The 23,306-nt window shown below is 40.5% G+C and overlaps 2 protein-coding genes across 2 annotated transcripts; both read right to left on the bottom strand.

The window, feature by feature from the left end:
* Positions 1-116: 116 nt before the first annotated feature.
* LOC149300495 (CCAAT/enhancer-binding protein epsilon-like) lies at positions 117-2,457 on the bottom strand. Its single transcript, XM_089485006.1, has 2 exons — positions 2,014-2,457; positions 117-431 (listed from the first exon to the last, which is right to left on the bottom strand). The coding sequence occupies exons 1-2, from the start codon at positions 2,455-2,457 to the stop codon at positions 117-119; spliced, it is 759 nt and encodes a 252-aa protein (XP_089341132.1).
* Positions 2,458-10,528: 8,071 nt separating this feature from the next.
* LOC149300494 (large neutral amino acids transporter small subunit 2) lies at positions 10,529-22,458 on the bottom strand. The gene is made up of 11 exons (XM_089485005.1): positions 22,314-22,458; positions 16,818-17,022; positions 16,526-16,677; positions 13,250-13,375; positions 12,667-12,820; positions 12,014-12,137; positions 11,776-11,879; positions 11,507-11,603; positions 11,217-11,366; positions 10,809-10,986; positions 10,529-10,674 (listed from the first exon to the last, which is right to left on the bottom strand). The coding sequence occupies exons 1-11, from the start codon at positions 22,456-22,458 to the stop codon at positions 10,529-10,531; spliced, it is 1,581 nt and encodes a 526-aa protein (XP_089341131.1).
* Positions 22,459-23,306: the final 848 nt, after the last annotated feature.

Raw genomic sequence — 23,306 nt, 5'->3', positions numbered from 1 at the left:
GACAGCCACTCTAAACCTGATAGGGCAATTAACAACTTTCACCAAATCCTTTGTTTTGGGGCCACCCAAAATTAAAACTCAGTCCTGTTTGACTCTTTGCTTCCTAATTCTAGCGCTCAGCTGCATCCCCCAGAGCCCTTGCTTAGGCTGGCGGATTCAGGAATTTGTCTAAAGACACCCCTCAAGGCATCTAGCTCCTGACTCAGCTGCTGGACACGGTTACGCAGTTTCTCATTCTCAGCCATGAATTCCAACGCACGCTGCTGAGTTTCTAGGTTCCTGCGTTTGGCTTTGTCTCGGCTCTTGCGCACAGCAATGTTATTCCTCTCACGGCGCAGGCGGTACTCAAGGCTGTCCTTACTAATGCATTTCTTCCCTTTAGAGTTTGGGTCCTTTAAAGGAGGAGAAGACATCATCCCCGAGAAAGAGCCCTGAAAATAAGGTGCATAAAAAAGGAAAATTCATGGGATGAGTATTAAAATGAGAAATGAGAATATGTGCAATGAGGCATGTAAAAAGTCATACAACTGACACCTACCACATTCTATATATCACATATTATTTTTGAGGCACATTTGAAAAAGGTTGTGTTAATAAAGTGTCCACCAAATTGATGGTACTTTATTCAATGGATACGTTTTAAAGTGTATTGTTTTTGGATACGTAAACGTGATATTTGTGCTATAATTTACGTGTAGTGAGTACGCATTATCTGCTGTCCACAACTTTAATACAACATGAATGCATTATTATGTGAAAGTAAAAATATCAATTAAGGAAGAAATGAGTATTCATTGTAGCTGAGGCTTCCATGATCAGATGAGATTCTTCTTTTGCTAGAGGATCTTTATCATAGTGACTTACAGCCTCTATGGCATGGCTGTGGCTTCCGTGGACAAAACATCTGCCATGTGCAAAACTATATATATATATATATATATATATATATATATATATATATAGTACTGAGTAATCTAGAGCTATCAGTAACAGCTCATACCTCTATAAATGTATTAATCAATGGCAATATTTCCTCTTTAATAGTAAAGGGAAAGAAGAAGATGATTGAGAGACAGGTTTTCTTTCACAGTATAACAATAATGGAACCTGTTGTGCCATTGAAACTATTATATTGCCATCATTTCTGGTGTAAGACAGATTTTCTTTGCCAAGCTCCATGTACCAGTGTGACTAAACACAACGTTCTGGGCCTTCCTCCAGACTTTGATGACTGTGTCCCATATCTGCTAAATATTTAAAATGGCAATGTCATGGAACACATGTGTGACTTTGACACATTTTGTGTTTTGTGTAACACAAAAATGGCTTCATTGTGAAAGTTATATTAAAAATTGCACTTATATTATAGAGCAAAACAATTTTGCTTAAAATATGAGCCAGTAGCACATCACCAAACACCTTGTGTTTGCTCACTAATAAGATATTATAGTAATTATAATTAACAGCAGAATAGGGCGGTTTCAAAAGGCCTACTTCTGCACCAAGAAGCCATGAGACGCCCCAAGACCGGGCTACACCCCTGATTTGATAAGTGCCACGTCTGGCTGTTTGCCATAGATGTGCCAGGTATCTCAGCTTATTATTTGGCCTCTGAGACAGCTCTTATTTCTACGAGTGTAATATCTGTGATGTAATATTGGCTAGACAGTCTCTAATGCAGCTAACCCTGCCCGAAAGAGCTGCCTCGAAACTGACATTAGGATCAGGAGAGGTAGAACCCTGGGTGAGCCAGCATGGGTATGTTTTGCAATATCCCGTTGAAGCCTTTCTTGTTAATGACTGGCAATAAATAATTATAGAATGTATTAGCAGCCATGTCAGCAGCATACTATATATTCTTTAAACAAAAGGCCTGTGGTTTCATTTCACTGGAGGGACCTATGTTACACCATTGTGGATATCATAAAATGGTGTGGTTGTAGTAGAGTGTATAGTGAAGACGTAAAGAACAAAAGATTGGGAGACAAACATTGAGTATGGAGGCTATCTCACCTTGATCACCCGTAATGCAGGGTGTACCCCCTCCAGAGGGGGAGGAAGGTGCGCTGCTGACTGTGCACACTGTGCTGCTTGAAACTGTAGAGTGTTACACACACCTCTGTGAAGTCCTCGTGTCTCTTCCTTCACAATAACTCCGGTTTCATATCCCCCCAACCTGCGCTCAGGGGCCATGCTGGGTGGATATCCATACAGTGCTGTTGAGGACATCCCTTCAGGGGGCAGGTATGAGTATGTCCCTTTCAGTCTTTCCTGTTTCAGTGGAAATAGATCAGATAAGAGTTCTTCTCCTGTCTCAATGTAGGTTGACAAATCCACTGAGGTCTCATGGTCACAGAGATTGCCCCCCACAATCTCTGTTTGGTTCCCCCCCAAACGAGAAGGATATCCTGAACTGTGACCACGCTTATCGCACTCATAGTAACTGCTTTGAGACATTGTCTTTTCAGGTTTATAGGACAATTTATCTTCTGACTTTCACTGATTGTCAAGGATCCTATGTTCACACTGGCACCATAGGACCTGAAAACAACAGAATATAGGTTAAACCCCCATGTTCAATGTTCATGCAAGCAATGATGTATACAGGGAGCGCTGCACAAAGGCCTTACCAAAAACAAATCTACTACATGAAAATAGGCGAAAAAAAGGTAAAACAAGTCTTCCTGTAACAATTCCCACATTTGCTATACACAGCTGGTGCTGGTTCTACATTGAGATACAATTTCAGTGCAGTATAGAGTGGAGTATGGTAATTTGCCACAATGCCAGTGGCTCTCCTATTCTTAAGGGGCCAACTCAGGTATCAAATAAGATATCTTCTATATGCCTTACCTAGCTCCACATTTTCTTCCCAACGCTGAGCAGAGAGGATGATCACTGTCGGGGTAAGGGCTGAAGGGTAGATGGGACACAGTTCTGGGTCAGGCCAATGGCAGCCCAACCAGAATGCATCACCGTAGTCAGGCGAAGGATACTGTAGGATAATGGCCTCTTATCCCTCTAACTCTACAGCATTAGGGCCTAAATATGCCACTAGCTACAGGTAAGAAAACCTGTAATATAATATTACATTCAAATATATATATATATATATATATCAGCCACAACATGGCACTTTGGTACATGCAACTGTTTGCAATAGTTTGCAACAGTTGTTTTGCATGCACTATTTATCATTCTGGTGAAATCTCGCACGTTGTACTAGGAAAGCTCATTTTGGGGTAGGTGGCCAATATTTCACCACATTACAGATTTCCCAACATTTCAGCCTCTGCTCACAGCAAGCTAGACTCTCAGTATATGAATATTTTGGTTACATTTGGCATCAATGGTTAGTTTGCCATCATATAACTTTGTGGAAAGAATTGTTTCTTTATTTTATAAACCAAAAATAATAATATCTCATCATATTTTATCTTTATAAGTTACATATAGTTACATAGTTGTAAAAACCCAATTGTGGCTCTTTCCAATTTTGCACAAGCTAGGGGAAAAAAATCCTCCTTGACCCCAGAGTGGCAGTCAGATCTCTCCTTGGATCAAGTCAATGATAATATAACATTATGGTGTTCCTCTTCCCCAGCTAGAATGTTCTTGTTCTATTACGCCATTCTTTCCACCCACCAAGTGCACACAACTTTAAGTTATGGTCTTTGTTCCCACGACACACTTCCTTATCATGTTTCTGTTCTTTTGAATGATTTCTCCATGCTCCCCATTATGTCTGTCTGTGTGCGCAGTCTGTCTTTCTATAATATATGTCCCACTGAAAGCCTTCATTGGGTCCTGGTGTATACAATCATGTGTCACATAAACATTAAAGCAAACAGGTAACTGAAGGAGGTATTGTATTTCCCTCATATTTAGAGAACATCTGTCTTATTTGAAGAATAGAGTAAATGAACTTGAAATGGTGTACTTCTGTAGTATCACGTCTGACCATAGAAGTACTCTATGATATATGGATCATCAGAGGTAACCAGAAATACGTTTTGTAGAAGATATTTAACTAAATGCATCCTTGAACACCAGTCGCTGCCACTAGCGTCTTTCTTGATAATTCTACGCCTATGAAATAGAAATGACCATTGTAGTGTGAAATAATACCTTTTTTTATTGGACTAACATACCATTTTAAGTATGAAATTTCTTGTCTAGTCAAAAGCAGTACACCTACACTACCGAACTAAAACAGTTATCATACGATACGTATCCCAGTGACACCATAACTTTGATGGACATACAACAGCAATGAATCATTTGGGGATATATACATCCTTAAATTTGGTGCCGTCTTAGTTTAAGAGAAAAGCAATTTCTAGTCGTGCAAGAGAATATTCTTACCAATTCTGGTGTTAAAAGATATATTTTACACGACCAAGTAACCTTATAACATTGCGGCTATGAAGGACCATTTATATTCTGCTTAACCTTAACAAAGGTTCAGGAGAGAACCCGTAATTTTTAAATACAAATGAACCATGGATCAATTTGTTTAACGCACGCATACTTACAATATGCATTGAATGACTTGGTAAATTGTGCGTGCAAAGCAAATGGGGTAAATTAGTGAATGGGTGTTACCTGTCTCCGAGAACTGTTTTCGGCTTAAAGGTGATGATTCTTTTTTTCTGCTGTGTGCCCCTTTGATCACGGCACCCAGAAAGTGCTTGGGGTCACACCTGATGACTCAAGGACCAGTGCATGAGAGAGGTGGTCAGCTCCTATATCACTGTGTTTCCCCTCCCTATAGCTCATAGATTCCGCCCCCCCACCTCTCATCAGGAAGACAACAGATTTCCCAACGGGGCTGGTGCAATCCAGGCACTGCTATGAGTTTATCAGCTATCAACACCCGGCCCAAACAGCACCCAGTAACGGCTCCCATGCAGGGGGTAACTGCACAAACAAGATATTAACCATTTCATGCCATGGTGCACCAGGTGCAAAATACTAACGATACTGTGGCAACATACGTAAACTAATAGTGGTGCAATAGTGTAAGAGAATTGCTATGTGTGTGGACGATATCAGCACAAGAAAGAACATGTGTTGGGGAAAGTACTGTGATCATGGTTGGAGGAGCACATGCTATTACTAGTTATAGCAGCAGGTCACACAGCAGGATAAACTAGGCACCCGCTGGCCCTGTGGGGCCATGGACATACAAGTGGATACTAATTGCATATGCTGCTAATAACTTTTGCAACCATTATTCAAGGTAATAAGATTATTATTTTTTTACAATTAACTCTTTCCGAAAGCATTATTTATATGATTTCATCAATTTACAGCAAATGAGAAGAAGAATTTGTTAAAAGGAAAAAAAGAAATGTATCCTTAACAGGGGAAGTGTAATCAGAAATAATACCACTTACAATTGCTGGTTTTATTTTTAAGGGCAGTGCTGAATTAAAGGGACACAAGTAATACATGTTAATGTGCTTTGTAAGTACATGAATTATTCAGCCTATTAAACAAATAAAGTCATTTATCCCCCTTTGTGTTCAATGGGAACACTTTCTGCACACAGGAGTCTCTTTAGATTTCCTCTAGAACTCTTGCTGAACCAGAGCTCAAGACTGGTGATGAGGAGCCAAGTAGCTGAGGGACTGGGAAAGAGGTAGAATCCCTCAATGCATTTGCAAGAGGGGTTACATGAAAAAAGGGACATTCAGCTATAATATGAATTAAAGTCGTGGGATACTCTCTTTGAATGTGCTGTCTGATAAATGTTTATAATGCCGGCAGAAAACAAAGAACGTATATGAATATTCGCCCGAAAAAAATTTTTTTTTTCCCGAAGACGAAGACTTGGTCGGCGCCCAAGTCTAGTATTTACTATAGTTAATGGTAAATACTAGACTTGGGCGCCGACCAAGTTTTCATCTTCGGGAAAAAAAATATTTTTTTCGGGCGAATATTCATATACGTTCTTTGTTTTCTGCCGGTTTTCTAGCAGGGGACTCCTCTGGCATCAACCAATGAAGCTGCAACCAATAGTTGTCTGAGTCTGAGACAACCGCTCTGAGCAACTTGGCTTGAGAGGAACAGGGATTTTAGCCCCCTGACAAAGGGCAGGGCAAGGTACACATCTGAGCAACTTGGCCTGGGCGACTCTATTGGTCTTTATACGGACCTTTAACTCCAGACATGATCCTACAGATTTCGGTTAACCCCTGCTATGCTATGAAGTTTGAACAACACAAATGCAACATTTGTGTTCGTTTTCATGTTCTTCCGGATACGACTGCACAAGTCTAGTAAATACTTTTATTGGCGTTTAAGTACCTATGGATGTATTGTTAAACCCCGAAACAAAATGGTCACAGCCAACACTAGTATGGCCAGCATCTCTTGTGACACCATGGTAAGGATATGTCCGTGCAGTACAGACCCTGCTAAGGTTTCTGGTGACACTACTTGCCCCTCTGCATCATTTCCTCACTCAAGATTCCAACCGATCAAATGGCGCAAATCAAACTTTACATAGCTCAGTGGCAATCCCATAATTTATTGACACGCTGTGCAGAAAGATGGTGAATTTACCCAATTTAGGAGAGCTGTGCAAGCTGCAGTGATGATCACAGAGAGTGTGTGGTATATGGTGATAGAGAGAGCATGTTAGTGTATGCTATTAAAGAGTGTATGTGTAAACGTATACGTTAGAGTGTGTGTTTTAATGTGTGGTGTTAGAAAGTGTATATGTTTGGCTTTAGAGTAAATACCTATTACTGTATGGCAATAGAGTGTTTGTTTTAGTGTATGGTGTTATCACGAGTGTGTGTGTGTGTCAGTGTAAAGTTTTGTCTGGAGTGAGATTGTGTATGTATGTTTACGTGTATGGTGTTAGTTTGAGTAGATGTTAAAGAGAGTTTGTGTGTTAGTATGCACGGATGGTTTAGTTAGAGGGGTGCTGAAGAAATACTGCACCCAGACACCACTAATCTTAGGCTCATAACTGAAAGGGAATGAATATAAATCCAATGAAGAAAATTAGAAGAAATGAGAACATGTTAATACTGCTTTGTTACACTAGTCACACCAGTTAATACATGTAGCATTGACACGATGATCATATTTGTAAACAATGGTTTTATCTTAAAATTACTCCGAAGAATATAAAAGAGAGGAAATTATAAAGAAATACAGGAATTATTTTTATAAAGCTGATAGAATGCAGCCCTTAAAATACTTAAAATGTAATTCTGTTATATTAAATCTTCATAAAGCTGATAGAATGCAGCCCCTAGAATTCTTCAAACTTTTATTCTGTCATATTGAATATTTTGCTAAATACCCCTTTGCTAAAGTTGATTTAATTCCAGTAATTGTTAGTGCTTTTGTGTGCAAGTGATAAAAATATTTTAAAACATCTTCAAGAGCGTACAATCCAGCACGTAATCTGGTTTGCGATAGCAGCCAGACTTTAATCTGTTTTGTATGATAACATTTTATGCGTACTCACACAATCAGCTCTTTATCTTGTGTAATAACATTCTCTGTGCACGTACAAATATAAAGCAAATTCTTTTAATAAAAGTCCCTACAGCTTGTTTTTTTGTCAATCATTGTAATTGTTTGGTCGGCATTATCGATCTACGTGCCATGGTGCCAGGCACAGTATATGGAACCTCTGTGGCTGCCAAAGGGTCTGAGTTAATGCTGGTGCTTACGATATTCTGATGAATAAACTTTGTCCAGATTAACGGAAGAGCAATTTCTCAAGGTTCCTGGCCTTCTGAGGGGCTCTGCACCAATTGCTCCAGGGCCCTGGCATTCTAAAGAATCCATACATTTCACTTGTCTCACAACGTGATGATGAGATTGGGTCCCAAAATGTGGACACACCTGGACATTAGATCGCTTTTCAGTAAGGGAGGATGATTTCCGCACATCACTGGCCCAATAAATTGCAAATTTTGAGTTTAGGTCCCAATATTGTTGAATGGAATAGGCAGTGGCTGAGTGACAGACAACAGAGGGTTGTGGTCAATGGGGTATATATGGGTTGATGTTCCTGGAGGTATAAGCCAAATGCCAAATGATTTAGGTAAACTGGAAAAATGGTCAGAGCTGTGGCTGTGAAGTCTAATGTGGATAAATGCTAAGTAATGCATCTAGGGCATAAAAACCCAAGGGCAGAGTATAGAATATTTGATACTGTCCTAATCTCAATGTGTGTGGAAATGGAATCAGGGGCAATTATTTGTGAGGATTTAAAGGTAGGCAGACAATGCAGTAGAGCAGCAGGTAATGCTAGCAGAATGCTTGGTTGTATAGCGAGAGGTATTAGCAGTAGAAAGAGGGAAGTGCCGTTGTACAGATCAGTGGTGAGACCTCACTTGGAGTATTGTGTACAGTACTGGAGACCGTATCTCCAGAAGGATATAGATATGTTGGAGAAAGTTCAGAGAAGGGCTACTAAAATGGTTTATGGATTACAGGATAAACCTTACCAGGACAAGTTAAAGGATCTTAACCTATATAGCCTGGAAAAAAGACGTGACAGGGGGGATATGATAGAAACATTTAAATATATAAAGGGAGTCAACATAATAAAGGAAGAGAGTTTATATTAAAGGAGAAATACTACCATAACAAGGGGACAGTCTTAAGATAGAGGGGCAAAGGTTTAAAAGTAACATCAGGAAATCATACTTTACTGGAAGAGTAGTGGATGCATGGAATTGCCTTCCAGAACTGGTAGATGTTAATACAGTAAAGGAGTTTAAGCAACCATGGGAAAGGCAAAAGGCTAAGCTAGATATAAAATAAGGCCAGGGACTAAGGAAAGTATTAAGAGGTCATGGTGGGCATGGTGCTTGTCATAAGTAGACTATGGACAAGGCAGCAAACTCCCAGACTTTTGCACCATTATACACCTCTTACTTGAGGAGCAGACCCAATTGTTGATTTTTTTATTTTTTTTTTTTAAATATAAGCATTCATCAATTTTGCAACCCAATTTGACACTGATATATGAAACAGTGACATTATAAATGGTTGCAATGAATCACCTACAATGATGTTTGGTCCAAGACAACCTGTTACATAGTAATGTAGATTAAAAGAATGAAGAAAAAAAATGGTGGGCAGGGAACCCATCAAAGTTCAACTGAATTGTTGATCTGCACGTAGGCAGAAAGAAAAATTGAAGAGATTTCAATTGAAGAAAATTATGCTGCAAAAAGGGGGAAAATGTGATCTTCACTTCAAGATCACTGGATCAACAAGCAAAAACTAATAATGTGCCTATAACCAGTTTGATCCCTGTATATTTTCTTTGTACACCCCGATTTATGAACATGTCATCGCTATCTGGTCATTATCCGATTCTTATTTAATCATTTCCATAAAATAACCCCCAATTAAGGTATAATCTGCACTTTCCCCCCCAAACAAATGCATAACTTTGTATTGTCAACATTAAACAACATCTGGCACTTGGCTGTCCAGACCAAATCCCTTTGCAGGGAAATGACATGTGAACCAGACTATTACTTTACCTTCAATTGTAATCTAATTTTGCCCATCCCTGCTTATATGGCAAATTGGACACAAGCATATACACCATCATCTCAACAAAAAGGCACAAAATCCAGTTTATTACATTCAGAGATGAAATTTGAAATAAAAATATATATAAAATGTAAAGAATTCTGGAGAATTGAAAACAAACTCTGGAAAACAAATACCCAGAAATCGTGGAGTGTGAGCAGTAGACATGAGTCTTAATTGTCCCAGAGGGCTATTGGTAACCGCAGTTTTGGAGTACGGATTGAGAAACCTGATACGTGTTCTGTGACAGTCGTTGGGGAAAGACCTGAGACCACATTGGAGTGTGCCGTCATCATACTCAAGCAGCAAGACGTGCAAGGAAGTCCTATCTTCCACACGTGGCCTGCATTTGAAGAGGGAGTCTCAGTCCAGTACAGGGCTCTTGATTGTCAGGTGGAAGTCCTTCTTTAAGCAGTGCAAATTCCGTATAAGTTATTGGCAGTTCATGTAGCAGAGAAGCCACATGAGATGCAGTAGACGAAACATGGTCAGTTTTCTTGCCAGATCATGAATCCATAGGTCACACAGGCAGATTGGCAGAGCAAGGAGCTGTTCAGAATGTCTATTTAATATGCAATTCCTTCCGTCTGTCACCTGAGGGAGCTAGTACATTAAATAATGGCACTGGGTGTCAACGATCTTTTCACATTACACAGAAGAGTTTAAAAAAAACACACCCATTGTAAAATAGACAATTATACAGCACTGACCCTGGGGACCAAATATTACCTGAGGACAACAGAAACAGGAGAAACGATTGTGTAATAGCCAACACTGCATTTGAAGGTTGCACGCACATGAACAGAGTCACAAATACACATAGATGTGTGCATGTACACACTGCTTTCCAGGTGTTTCTGAAGGGCTGCACACTGTAGTCCTGACTGTGTGTAAAAAGGGCAGTATGAGTGGAGAGAAATGCTCAATGTAGGGAGGAAGGGTTGGATCAGTTGTGTGCTCCATCATCTCCTGCTTCAGAACCTTTCGTGTAAATGGGTGTTCTCTGTTCCTTCGTTTCCTCACTAACATCCTCAGTCTCTACTTGAGGGTAGACTACTACACACAGCTTTTGGCCAGCACGTGTCATTGCATCTGCGAAGGTAAACAGACAGAAAGCGTCAAGTTAAGCTAAGAGCGTAAAGAGGCGGAGAAACCCCCAGAATGATTACAGCCCTCTTTAATGTAGAATACACAGAATCAGTTTGAGTTGGATATGAAGTACTAACCAACAAAGTTGTTGAAGCACTGTGGCTTGTTCTGCCAGTGGACCCCCAAGAAATAGACCGGTACTCCAGTGAGCATAATGGCTAGACCGATTCCACACACCACAGGTTCAGACCATAAACTGAACACAAGCAAGAAGGCCCAGAATAGGAGGTAGATTACTGGGAAGATGAGGTTCACCTGGAAGATATTGACAGATTAACAAGAAGCATAATCACTGCAGTTATTCATTTTCATAGATCAGTAAATCCCAGTGCACATATCTGTAATATTTCTTAATAAATGCTTGTCTACTCCCCACAGATTATTTCTATAGTAGAATTCTATCTGCCCTTTCATAACACTCTTTCATGGTTACCCTTCCCCATCTGGCTTCATGCATCCACATCTATTCATTCCACGCCTCTTACCTTGATTGGCCTTAATATATCTGGCTTCTTCCATCTCAAGACAATCTGTCCAGCTACGGTCACACCATAAAATAAGTAGTTGATGAAGCCAACATAATTGATCAGAGTGTACATGTCACTTGTGACCAGCATCAACAGAGTGGAAAGGCACTGCGGAGAGGGAGAGTGAGCGTTAAAATAGTGACAGGAATAGGACGAATGTCAGAAGAGGAAACATACATTAATACGAAGAAGGTGAGATTGGTGAATGTGAAGTAGATAGCATGACTGAATGGGAGGATTGTTGTTACCGTGAAGAGAAGAGCCGGGATAGGGGTGCAGCGTTTGATGTGGATCATAGCCAGCAAACTGGGAAGATGACCTTCTCGGGCACCAGCAAAGAATAACCTGTAAGGAGAGAGATTAATACTATGTGAGGTGATGCAAAATACCCAAAGTTTCAATATTCAGTTGCCAATTATTAAAGCAGACATCCAAAACAGTAATATCCCAAACCCGTGTCATACAATGCCACTCACACTATAATACACACTCACAATGAACAACTCCTCACACTGACCTGGATGAGGTAAAGAGAGAACCATTTACTCCCCCAAATGTTGAGAGAGCCACAGATATTGGCATGATCCAGGCCATCACACCTAGCAACTTCTCACCAAATGTCTGAGGGAAGAGAGAGGCGAGGATGTGAAGGGAGGAAGATGGTTCATAACAAAAACAAATACAACGAAAAGAGACAAAAGGGGGTTACAATGGGCATGGGAGTACACTACAAAGGGGGACTACTCAATACTTACTACTGCCACAGCATTGGATGCAAGCAGCTCCTGAGGGGACATGGCTGTCACGTAGGCAATATTTGCAAAAACGTAGACAAATGTGACAAGAGGGATAGATATAAATATTGCACGAGGAAGATTCCTGCAGAAAGATGGACAGCACAGTTACTATCCAAGTACCATGCAGAGCAAAAAGCTGACATGCTGTCACATTAATCTATAATGTAAGATTCATATATTTTACTACGGTTTAGAGGGCGGGAGATGTATTACTATGTGTTCATCTAAGGTCCATATTGTTACTGCACTCAATGAACACTGGAGGTGCAACGAAACTGGCCAGCGTGTTCTTATGCTATTATTATTCATTACACAGGTTGAAATTACTCAGTAACACAAAACTCATTACACTCCAAATTCATGAAACCTCAGGTTGTACAATATTATCTAGAGGTATGATGTAGGGAAATCTATTCTAATAGCAAAGATTTAAACATTTGGTTTTATCAACTAATTGACAATTTCTATGCTCCTAATATTGGTCCAGCCTACGACATACTCCACTATACTGCTGACACGGACGTAACAAAATTATTCAGCAGCTTGTAGGAGGAATAGGTCAGTCTGGTACTTAAGAACCAATTGTGTTCTGCACCCAATGATCATCTTACTTGTAGGGATTGACCAACTCCTCTGTGACATAGTTCAGGAAGTTCCAGCCACCATATGCAAAGGATCCTTGTAGGAAAGCCAGAGCAATCAATCCAATGTCTGGCTCTTGAAAATTCTCAAATGCATTCTTAGGTTCAAGCCAAAAGTACTCTCCTTTAAAAACAAATGTACAAAAAAACATGTGAACATTTGTTACAAAAGAAAAGTGCAAAAGTTATTATGAACAGGATTGCTGGTTTTCTAATTTACAAATCTTATTTTTGAACTTTCATACCATTTGAAACAAAGAGCAGGCAGACTGGTATCATGGATACCACGTAATATGTAGAATGGTTATCATTAATGGAACCTCATAGCAGAATACAAATACTGAAGACCCACTTTCTGTAGCAACATATTTGTGTTATATGACAATTAAGTGTTGCCTGCAAGATTACACAGGCAGTGATATTTTACATGATCTATGATTTTTTTTACAATAGTGACAAATACAGTTGTTAAGGTGGAACTGCAACTTTAATATTCTGTGCACCCGTGAGGTCCACTATTGATTGAGGGTTTGTGTCCATTATAGATGTTTACCTTTGCATATCTGAACTATTCCCATGATGATGATCAATCCAAGTGCTAGCAGCTTCCCAGCAGTGAAAATGTCTTGCACACGCGTGGCCCATCGCACACTGGCACAGTTTACCCACGTCAGTAGCACTGTAGGAAAGAGATAGGTGATTAGATATCACATCTGTGCTGCTGCCCATTAAATATTGGTATATTTATAATAAATTTAAAAAAAAAAGTCAGTCCTAGCACAACAAATCCCATCTTAGATGTTCTAGAGCCTACAGGTGAATAAGCCCACACCTATGGCCAAGGTCTTCCTGCAGCAGCGTCAAATCCCTCACATGAATTTCATGGCTGCAATCAACTATTTATTTTTTTTTTAGACCGCTATGCCTAATGGCACACAAATGGACATGATCCCAAGTATTAACATAAGCAATGAAGAAATAAACAGATTCATCAGACACACTTTATATGTTATGATACACGTGCACATCTGGCACTGATTATGCCAAATTGATTGCCCAATGTAATTATCCCAAGAAATGCATAAGCATCACTCGTATAAAACAAGTTACTACATGAGAACGCCAACACCCAAAATCCTTTCCTGTTAAAATATGATAAAAGGAACATGCTCCATCATCCCATTGCCAGATAAGGAGCACGTGCTTTATGAATAGAAAGAGATCGGTAAACTAGCGATAACACTTGCAGGGAGGGTGTAAGCAGAGCAGTGAGGTGTGAGAGGGTTGATAAACCATGGTCACAAATCTTACCCATCCCCACCCCAGACATAGTCATCGCTAGCTACGCACATTGCTATGAGCACATTTAAGTACTAAGAGCGCTTTACGCAGCGCACGGAGAATGGGAAAAAAGCAACATGGTGCATAAAGGAAATAAACTCATCCCGCATAAAGGGGTTCCTTCTAATTCCATTTCACACATGTGGCTTAGGAGACATCATAGAACCTTCGTGATGAAAGCAATGCAATGTTTAGTGCAGAGGCTGGACAAAAGCTTGCATGAAGATCAGTGTTAACGATAACGAGTTAGCCCCAGCACAGCGGTGAATTGGGTTCTGGGGTCTGCCTAGTCCTTGTAAACACCATGTCTTCTCAAACAAAATATGCATCTTTGTGTAAATCACCTCTCTCTTTGGTTCATTCACCAAACCAGCGAGTATTTGGACGTATGATGAAGTATTTCAACTTTCTGACTTTTTGTATGAATTATAAAAGGCAAATTCAGGTGAATTTACCCTGCAATGACACACTGTTTAGGGCAGCTTTGGCCCTTCTTACAGGAGAAGTCGCTTGGTTGGCTGTTTATGATATATCGTGATGTTTCATATGCCCTTGCAAAATGTTGCCCCTTTGTTGTCATGGAGACAGGGTTGTAATGCTCTGTCACATACATTGCCCTTAATGCATACTCTTCACACATATGCTCACATGTTTCTTTCTGATATTGTGCAGAGCAGACTGTGCATACTGACAATAATATCCCTTCTCTGGCTGTGCAGATGCACACACTCCTCATTCCCTCCTAAATCAATATTTGAAGGCTATTCATCATTCGCATATACAATGTCCTAGCACAGATCAAGGCGTCCTGCCAGAGCAGAGAATTTGTTTTCAAGCTTAGAAGGAAACTAGAAAACAGATGGGAGGGAAGCGAAACGAGTCACATGGCTACGAAAACCAGATTTAACCAGGGCTGGGAAAGAGGAAAACAGGAAAACTAAAGGCAAATCACAGTTTAAGATAATAGCGTAGGAGATAAGAGTACAAGCAAGGGATGGGGAAAGATGTACACAAAGTATAGCGCTGAGCATTGATCAGGGGACAAAGAACAGACTGAACCCCCTCCCCCATAGTCCATAAGCCTTTAATGCTAGTAAAACATTTACCACCAGTTCAACATGCTTAGTTCTCATGTTAAAGGTGCTGTTCCAATAAGACAACACATTAATTGTACTTTCTTGTGTTAAGAAAATAAACCTAATTTTATTCTTCCTCTAATCATAAAAACACAGAAATGTTTAATATGCTTTTTCTGTGCCTGCAGCAGCAACCCATTTGTGTCATTGGTCAAGTGTGCCTAGCAAACAATAAATGCACTGATATAATGGTTTGTAGCACAAATATATGTGAAATGCCTCATAGTAACCTTTGTGGTTTAGCTGCTACACGTCACTCTGATTATCAGTGGCCCTAAGGTCAAGGAGAGCCAGAGGAGTAAGAGATATGGTACCTCCTCCAGAACGGAGAATGAGAAGAGAGGAGACAAAGCGGGCACCCATCTGTAGACATAGACCAGCTAAATGCCAGATGTGTCAGCAGCTTGTCGCTAAACACATTTCCTAACAAAACATTATTGTTATTATGTATTGATTTATATAGTGCCGTCATATTCCACAGTGCTGTACAATGGGTACAAGAAGGGAGGAGGAGGGGGAAAAAAACAAAAAACCCTTTCACGGAATACTTAAGCACAGCTTCCAAGACTGGGTTGAGCTAACCTTTTTCTTTCACAGACAAACACAAGTCCCTTTAAACACACTCTAGCCTCTCTCACGCAAACACTGGATTATCCTATCATTTCCCCTTCTTGCTCTGTTCTTGCTGACTCAGCCCTGAGTAATCAGACTGCCTGAATAATGACATTTCAGGTCCAGCTGTGCTTGCATAATCCAGCCCCCCCCCCCTTCCCACTCTCTTAGCTTCTGCTAGTGAACCAGTTTGAGCAGGATCTTCTCTCCGCAGCCTGGCACGGTGTCCGAAGAGCACAGTGCAAAACAACCCTTCCCCCTATCTGCTTTGACGGGATCCAGGGACAGAACCAAGGTCCAATAAACACTTAATATTAACTGATTAAAGACCATGGCAAATTACAAGAGGGTTAGATTTCATTAACTAATGGCCGCCTAACCTAATGACTCAATGCAACCAATCTCATAATATAAGCAACATAATCTGTTCCGTTTGTACAGAGTGATTTTCTGATGTCTAACATAGTGTCAGTCCTGAGGGTTTATCACATGTCCTCATCAAACACCTTCTTCAACCTTGGTCCATACGGTCAACCATCAAATATATGAGAGGGTAAAATAGTTTTAGGAATTATTTTCTAGCAAGCCAAAGTTAAAAAGTAAATATTTCTTTGGTATTTAAAGCAGACTCTTCTGACCCATCCTGAGATATCAGCTCTAAAAATGTTTATCACACTATGTGCTTCACTAAGGCGGTCAGACTTTACGCATCTGCATTTCTAACTCTGGTGGGTACTTACAGAGACAGACAGCTGCCAACAGACGAAGCCCAGACTCAGGTGCAAAGCAGGTTGGGAAGAGAGGCTGCAGGACATAGTTTGAGAAGGTGAGTGCGATGACCGCCTGGTTGGTAGGATAAATAACCAGTACTGCAATCCACAGTCGGAGGAACCTACAACAAAAACAGCAGTCTTTAAAGTGGGTCAAAACGTCCCAGTGACTATAATTTGGTCAGTTACAGCTACCAACCACAATAAAGTCTCAACTCTTTGGTTGAGACCACAATAAGGGCATAATGAATGTCATACTCACCCTGCAAGTCCACCAAATATGTCCTTGACATATGAGTAATCTCCACCGGATTTTGGAATGGTGACCCCAAGCTCAGCATAACAAAGAGCCCCAACAGCAGTGATTATTCCTGTGACAATCCACACGACGAGCGCCATTCCAACGGAACCAGCATTTTCCAACACTCCTTTAGGAGACACGAATATACCAGATCCAATAATGTTACCTGGGAGAAAAAGAAAAGGTTATATAATTAAACCAGTTTATGTTTGGTGAAGTTACACACTTGAGAAGTTGATTGGGGTTCACCCTCCATGAAATAACCAAGTTGGCTATTTATAATTGTATTTTTCCTGCCAAGTCCCACTTCAATGAATAACCCTTGGTTGTCCTGTGTGCAAACAGACTCCAGGGATGTCACTCATGACAGTGAAAATAAACTAGGATTCATGGTGGTTTCAGCTCATGGTTCCCAAGAAAATTAAGCTGTTTTGTCATGGCCTATCTTTCATATATAGCAGTTACATAAGGTACTGCTTTGATCAATTACTAATTCTGGTGTAAGGCGGAAAAGAGTTAACAATCTGCCGCATTTTCAAATGAAACATGTTTTTATTCAATATTTTAAATATTACATATAGCTTGTAGGTTAGCATGGATTCTCTCAAACTCACTTAGCTTGCTTCTTCAGGCACATTGAAGCAAAAACTAATGATCCCCCACATTGCGCTCTAGAGAACAGTATGAATCCTATTAAGAGTTGAGCACTTTATAACACCTAAACCCAGACCGAGTCTTGTGATAAGAATTTACTGCCTCACAGCTCTAGCCATCATGAGACTGAACCTTTCAACTAGAGCACAGGACTGCAAGTCCCAGTTTGAACCTATACCAAGTAGACTGTAAGGTCCATGCACGGAAATAGATACCTTAGGTGGTCTGCACAAATATCTATAAAATGTAAAAAACAGGATTCCGCTAATTTATTTACGTCTTCTTCCTGCACAATCTCGGGGTAGGACAGAAGGAAAAAAGGTACTAATGTGCGAGTAGGAAGAGAGCTCTTACTCTCTCTGCTGGAGGAAGGAGACGAAATCCTGCTTCTCAACAGGAAAGGAAGGAAACAATGTCTTACTCTAACTGTGAAGGAAGAAATACAAAATATGGTTTCTCAGATGGCAAAAAAGGCTAAATCCTGTTCCTCCTGCTGAAGGAGAAAGGTAAATGAAGATTTGAGAGGGAAGTACCAAGGTCACTAGCTCACACGGTCAACAAGACCATTGCAGGGGCTTATTCACTTAAGTGGGAGTTTGCAGATACATTTACATGAGTTGTGGTTCCCAGTCAGTAGTATACTTATACATCAATATATATATTTTTTTCTCATGTCTTCCCCAGCAGCACCATACAGTATTTGTTAATCATATATTTGTGCAAATGAGCCGGGTCATGAGTAACATACGGCTGTTACGGTGATGTAGGTAATACGGCAAAGCAGGGGAGAGGGCTCAGATTCTGCACTTACAGGGAGGGTTCAGTAAGGCTCTGAGAGTAGGTTTTCACAGATAAGGCTTTCCTACTGTTGTCATGGGGGATGGGGATGATGTACATTCAGAAAGATGACGGTGAGCAGCCATGTCAAATTCCTTTTTACAGGCATTTTCTTTTATTAAAAAAATACAATGTGGTGGATTATCTTGGCCAGATATCATGAATTCTGAGGGGGGGGGGATAGTAATAACAGGCTGCCTTATCTACATGTCGGAGGCGACTCTTATAATGCCAGGACAACACTAACATTCAGGCTCTGACGGCTCCAGCAGGTTTGACGCCAGTGTCTGCAACCAATATCGCCTTCCCGCTTTCCTCCCACCCGCAATAAGTAACATGTGATATGTAAAGTACTATAGTGTGGTGATGATGTTGATCTTCCTAGCATTCAAGGAGTTAAAAAGCATTAATTACAAAGGGTGACTTTGCCCTAGGTATAAGGCTGTTGCCCTCTGGATATGCCTGACTTAGCACTCTGCCAACCTTTGTCCTCTATATCTTGTGCTTGGATTTCATTACCTGTGAAAACCTTATCACGGTTTGAGATCCAAACTTTTTATTAGAGTCTAGTGAAGAGCTTAGTTATTGCATTATTGTTAAGCAGAGAGACAGAGGGAATTTTACTGGAATTTGCATAGAAATGTATCCATGTTCACAATCTATATCCCCCCATTTGTATATGTTGGGAGTCACAGGGACATTCAATATGAAACAAGATCTCACAGCATCCTTTCTCTGTATCACTTAACGATCCGCATGCAGCATTACCACGTCGCCAGCATCACTGCCCTATCTTTCTATAAATAGCAGGCACACGTCACAGCTCTCATCTATTATTCACAGAAAGAAAATGGAGGGGGAGGGGGGGCTGAGAAAAAAATAAAGTTGGTTGGAGGGGGGAGGAAGAAATATAGAAAAGGGGGAAAAAATAGAATAACAGGAGTTATTCTGTTCCCTGTGATGTTCTGCTGGGGGTTTTTTTCTGCACGAGAATTTACCATTTACGATTTCAGGCTACTTGTGCTCATTTCCCAGTAGAGATGGGAGTGCATCATGCAAAGCACCTACCTGCAGTAAAACTAACATGGCTAGGCGATTGCTGCTATACAAGGAAGTGTAACAATCAGGTAGTACTTACTAAACTGTGCCTACATGTACATTACACTTACATTAGATGTTAAAGACCACACGTGCAAAATAAATAAGGCAGCTCAACTGCACTGGTTCAGGATAGAATACACACGCATGACTGTATTAGAGAATTAATATATCTCTCAATTATGAAGCAATGTCAGTGATAATCTGAATGCAAATGTATAAGTAGGCATTTGACGAAGCTGGTCCATCACGCTACTAATGTGTCTCATACCTGGCTGTGTATCTATTATTTTTAATCGATTTCTAAAGTGTCATCATATTCTGCAGTGCTGTACAATCAGTAAAGAGGACATAACTGACAGTCAATCACTTAACAATAGTTAAGGAGAGCTCTGGTCAATTTATAAACTACATGTTACTCAGCCCTTCGTCTGGGAATGGACATTCTGTTGATTGGAAGGCGATAGTGATGTAGTACATCGCGATATGGTTCTAGCTGTATATATTATTATATATTTAAAATTGTACATGTCTTACTGCACCCTCAGCACATTTCTCTCTAATCGCTATACTTGGTGAATGAAGGTTCACTGACATCACAGAATGGCCTTTGTACACCACATCACCGCCGTCCCTCATCAACTTTGTGCTGTTCACGTGGTAACCGTGCTGACAGAACCATTGTAGGGAGCACACTCAGCACTTTGGCTTTTGCACTTTCCTAATATGTGTGGTCACATGACCTCAAACACACGTGTCTTTCTTTCCCCTCACCCTGGTTCCTGCAGTATCTGTCCCACCAACCCCTTTCCTTCTGTAACAACTGATATAAAGACCACAAAAACCTCTAAGATAGAGTTGCATTCTTGTTCTGAGGTAGGTCGTATATAATTTAGCAATGGGTGGTTTCGGAATTTGCCATGAAACCATAGCAAGCATGTTTCACAGAATGTTATATTCAGGTCTTTCAGGTCTACAACCTGCCCACATTCCATTTACCGCCATGTTTATCGTGTACTTTGAGTCCTGTTCGCTATCGCTGGGCGAGGGTACTTTGCACTTAGCAGAACATCACAGACCGTACTCACGCTCTCTACACCATGCTTTCCAGTCACCACCAAGCATGTACAGTGTAGCAACAGCTATACACTTTACTACAGTACCTCATGCTCTACTAACTACCATACTGCAGAAGTGAAGGGCAGCCGGATAACACTGTAACAAGCCCAAAGGATCAATATTATAGTATGTTCCGTATATCAAGGTGATTACACTGTTAAGACTACATGGCAAATCATTTTATGCACACTTTTGGAAGCATTTTAAATCCCCTTCATATGCAGTAGAATTAGTATCGCGACCGCCTGCTCTAATCTTACGTTGGATACAGCCGGATTAGAATTCCTTGCACGGCCGGTAACTGTAATCTGGGGGGGGATCAGAGGCATGCATGTCCATGCTTTATATTATTATACATGCACTCAGCCCGATACATTCTAAACTGAATATTTAGACATTATACTACACACACAATATAAGAACAGACAGCTCTTACAGGAGCACACATATTACACAAGTCATACAGACAAAGTACTATCTCACAGTAACATTCTAAAAAGGCAACATCGCTTCCACCAATACAGGAACTATACACAAATATCACACTGCCTTACGTACCACCCTGGTAACATCTCACCTGTTACAATTCAACATACAACCACATACCAACCTGAAAACATTTGACACAGTGACACAATCCCACATACACATTAACATTTCACATGCCAACATAGAGCCCACACAATAGAGGCACTGGTAATATTTCTTTGCTGCCTGTCCGAGAAACAGACTACAACAGATATATGATGTGTACGCACCATTAAAAGACTAATGAATCACAGCCAAAGGAGCCATGGAAACATTTCACACACACTTAAACATACAACTCTATTTCTCCCATTCAACTACACACGCACTAAAATAACACCCTCCCTTCAGATTTCAACACAAACACGAGCGCTGAACAAACCCCAGGAGCCAGGTAACCATGGCTCCTAATATTTTACTGCCGGTTGCCAAACATTTATGCTGTTTCATATTGATCTTTGATGGGCTCCTCAATATACCAAGTTGGCACCTAGTAGTGGCTGCCTGTAGTTAATTGCATTCCATTAATACCCCAAAGCACCAGTGGTAGAAGTAGCATAGACATAAATAACATGGACCACAAAGAGAATGAAATAATATGAAATAATATTTGTATAAAATTAACTTAAAAAAAAATCTATAGGAGACGAAAAGCTACTTTTTTAAAGGAAATAGGGAGCAGCAGTTGGGGGGGGTGGGAGTCTGGCAGTCACAATCTGTAGCTAAGACTGATAGTTTAGTGGAACTGCATAGAAACTATGGCACAATCCATGACTAATGACTACATATCTGAATTATAAGAAGAGGGCAAATTAAAATCTATGTAACTATAAAATGTAAAGATCTGGGTCACGGGGGTATCCTTTGTTTTGTGCATCATGTAGCGTCACTGAGCTTCAAACAAGGCTATGCCTCCAGATAAGCCAGACCCGGAGGAAAGATGTTGAACAAATGAAACATGGCATGGTATGCAAGGTAGATTTTCGCAGGTTAATATCAATGTAGTGGTATAAATGGTGTATTACATTCCTGGTATGCGTGGCAATATGCTGCAACAAGAGCAGATCCTTAATGGAACGTACTATGAAGGTGAGAGCTTAGTTAATTTTGCGTAACGCCTGTGCTATTTATTAAGGAACATGTGAGGGATGGCATTCAGCACATTAAACATAAAAAACTTCAAAAATTGAATATAAAAAATGACAGTGCTCAGAGTCTTACCCACAATAATTCCACAGGCGCTGACCAACCCAATCTCCTTCTTCAGACCAACTCCTCCTCCAGAACTGGATCCAGAGCCAGGATCCTGCCCCTGTTCTTCTGGGATTTTCTCAGCACTGCTTCGCAGACGTGCACCTTCTGCCATCTTGGTAGTCAATGGAAATCAAAAAACTAAAAACGTATCTGCCACACCTGTAGAAGGAGGGGAAAAAAATACAAAATCATTATAAGTTTACCAAGTACCTAACAAATCTTACTGAGCCAGGAAAATGGTGTTAAAAACTATACCCGAGGGTATATGATCACAAGAAGAAACCTAGAGTACCTTGTCTATATCCCTCTTCTTTCATTTGTTGCCGGCAGACTCCGGCACTTTAGTAAACTGCTGACATACTGGTACAGGAACTTCCAGGAACTTGAATACGAGGTGTCAGTGTAGGGACATCACAAGTAATTTAGCAAAATACCTCCCCCACTATAATTATTGCAACTGGCTCGCTGACTGTGGCGACAGGGCATGGTAGAAAAAGGGGTGACATGGTGGGAGCTTGAACATATAATGTCCATATATCGGGGTGGTACATCTTAATACAGAAGTGTATATGATTGTGTTGTTACAACAGAGCTAATCCTCTTTTTGTCACCTGTTAACAAAGACAATGACACGGATTCTCAGGCAAAGTCTAGTCTGGTCATCATGCCAACTCCTCTGCCTTAAATGGCCTCGGAAATTAAATGATGCCCTATTTATGCAACCGCATTAGAGGGTTGTGGTCCATTTTTTTCATAGCCACTGGATGACTGAAGAAATTAATCGTAGAAAACCCAGTGGGGGCTACATATAAAGCCTAATGCAAGTGGTAAGGGATAAAGCTGTCATAGCATCTTTTAACCCTTTCCATTTGATTTCTCTCCATAGGCACTGCATATAGGTCAAAAACATATGGTTATAATAAATACCAGGTGATAACATTATTTATAGCATAACACTAT

The sequence above is a fragment of the Sceloporus occidentalis genome, unplaced genomic scaffold (assembly GCF_023333645.1).
Source record: "Sceloporus occidentalis isolate IW3139 unplaced genomic scaffold, rSceOcc1.0.p SCAF_24, whole genome shotgun sequence".
In the NCBI taxonomy this organism is placed as follows: domain Eukaryota; kingdom Metazoa; phylum Chordata; class Lepidosauria; order Squamata; family Phrynosomatidae; genus Sceloporus; species Sceloporus occidentalis.
Note: the sequence above shows the minus strand (reverse complement) of the source record. Positions and strands in the feature narration are given on the sequence as shown.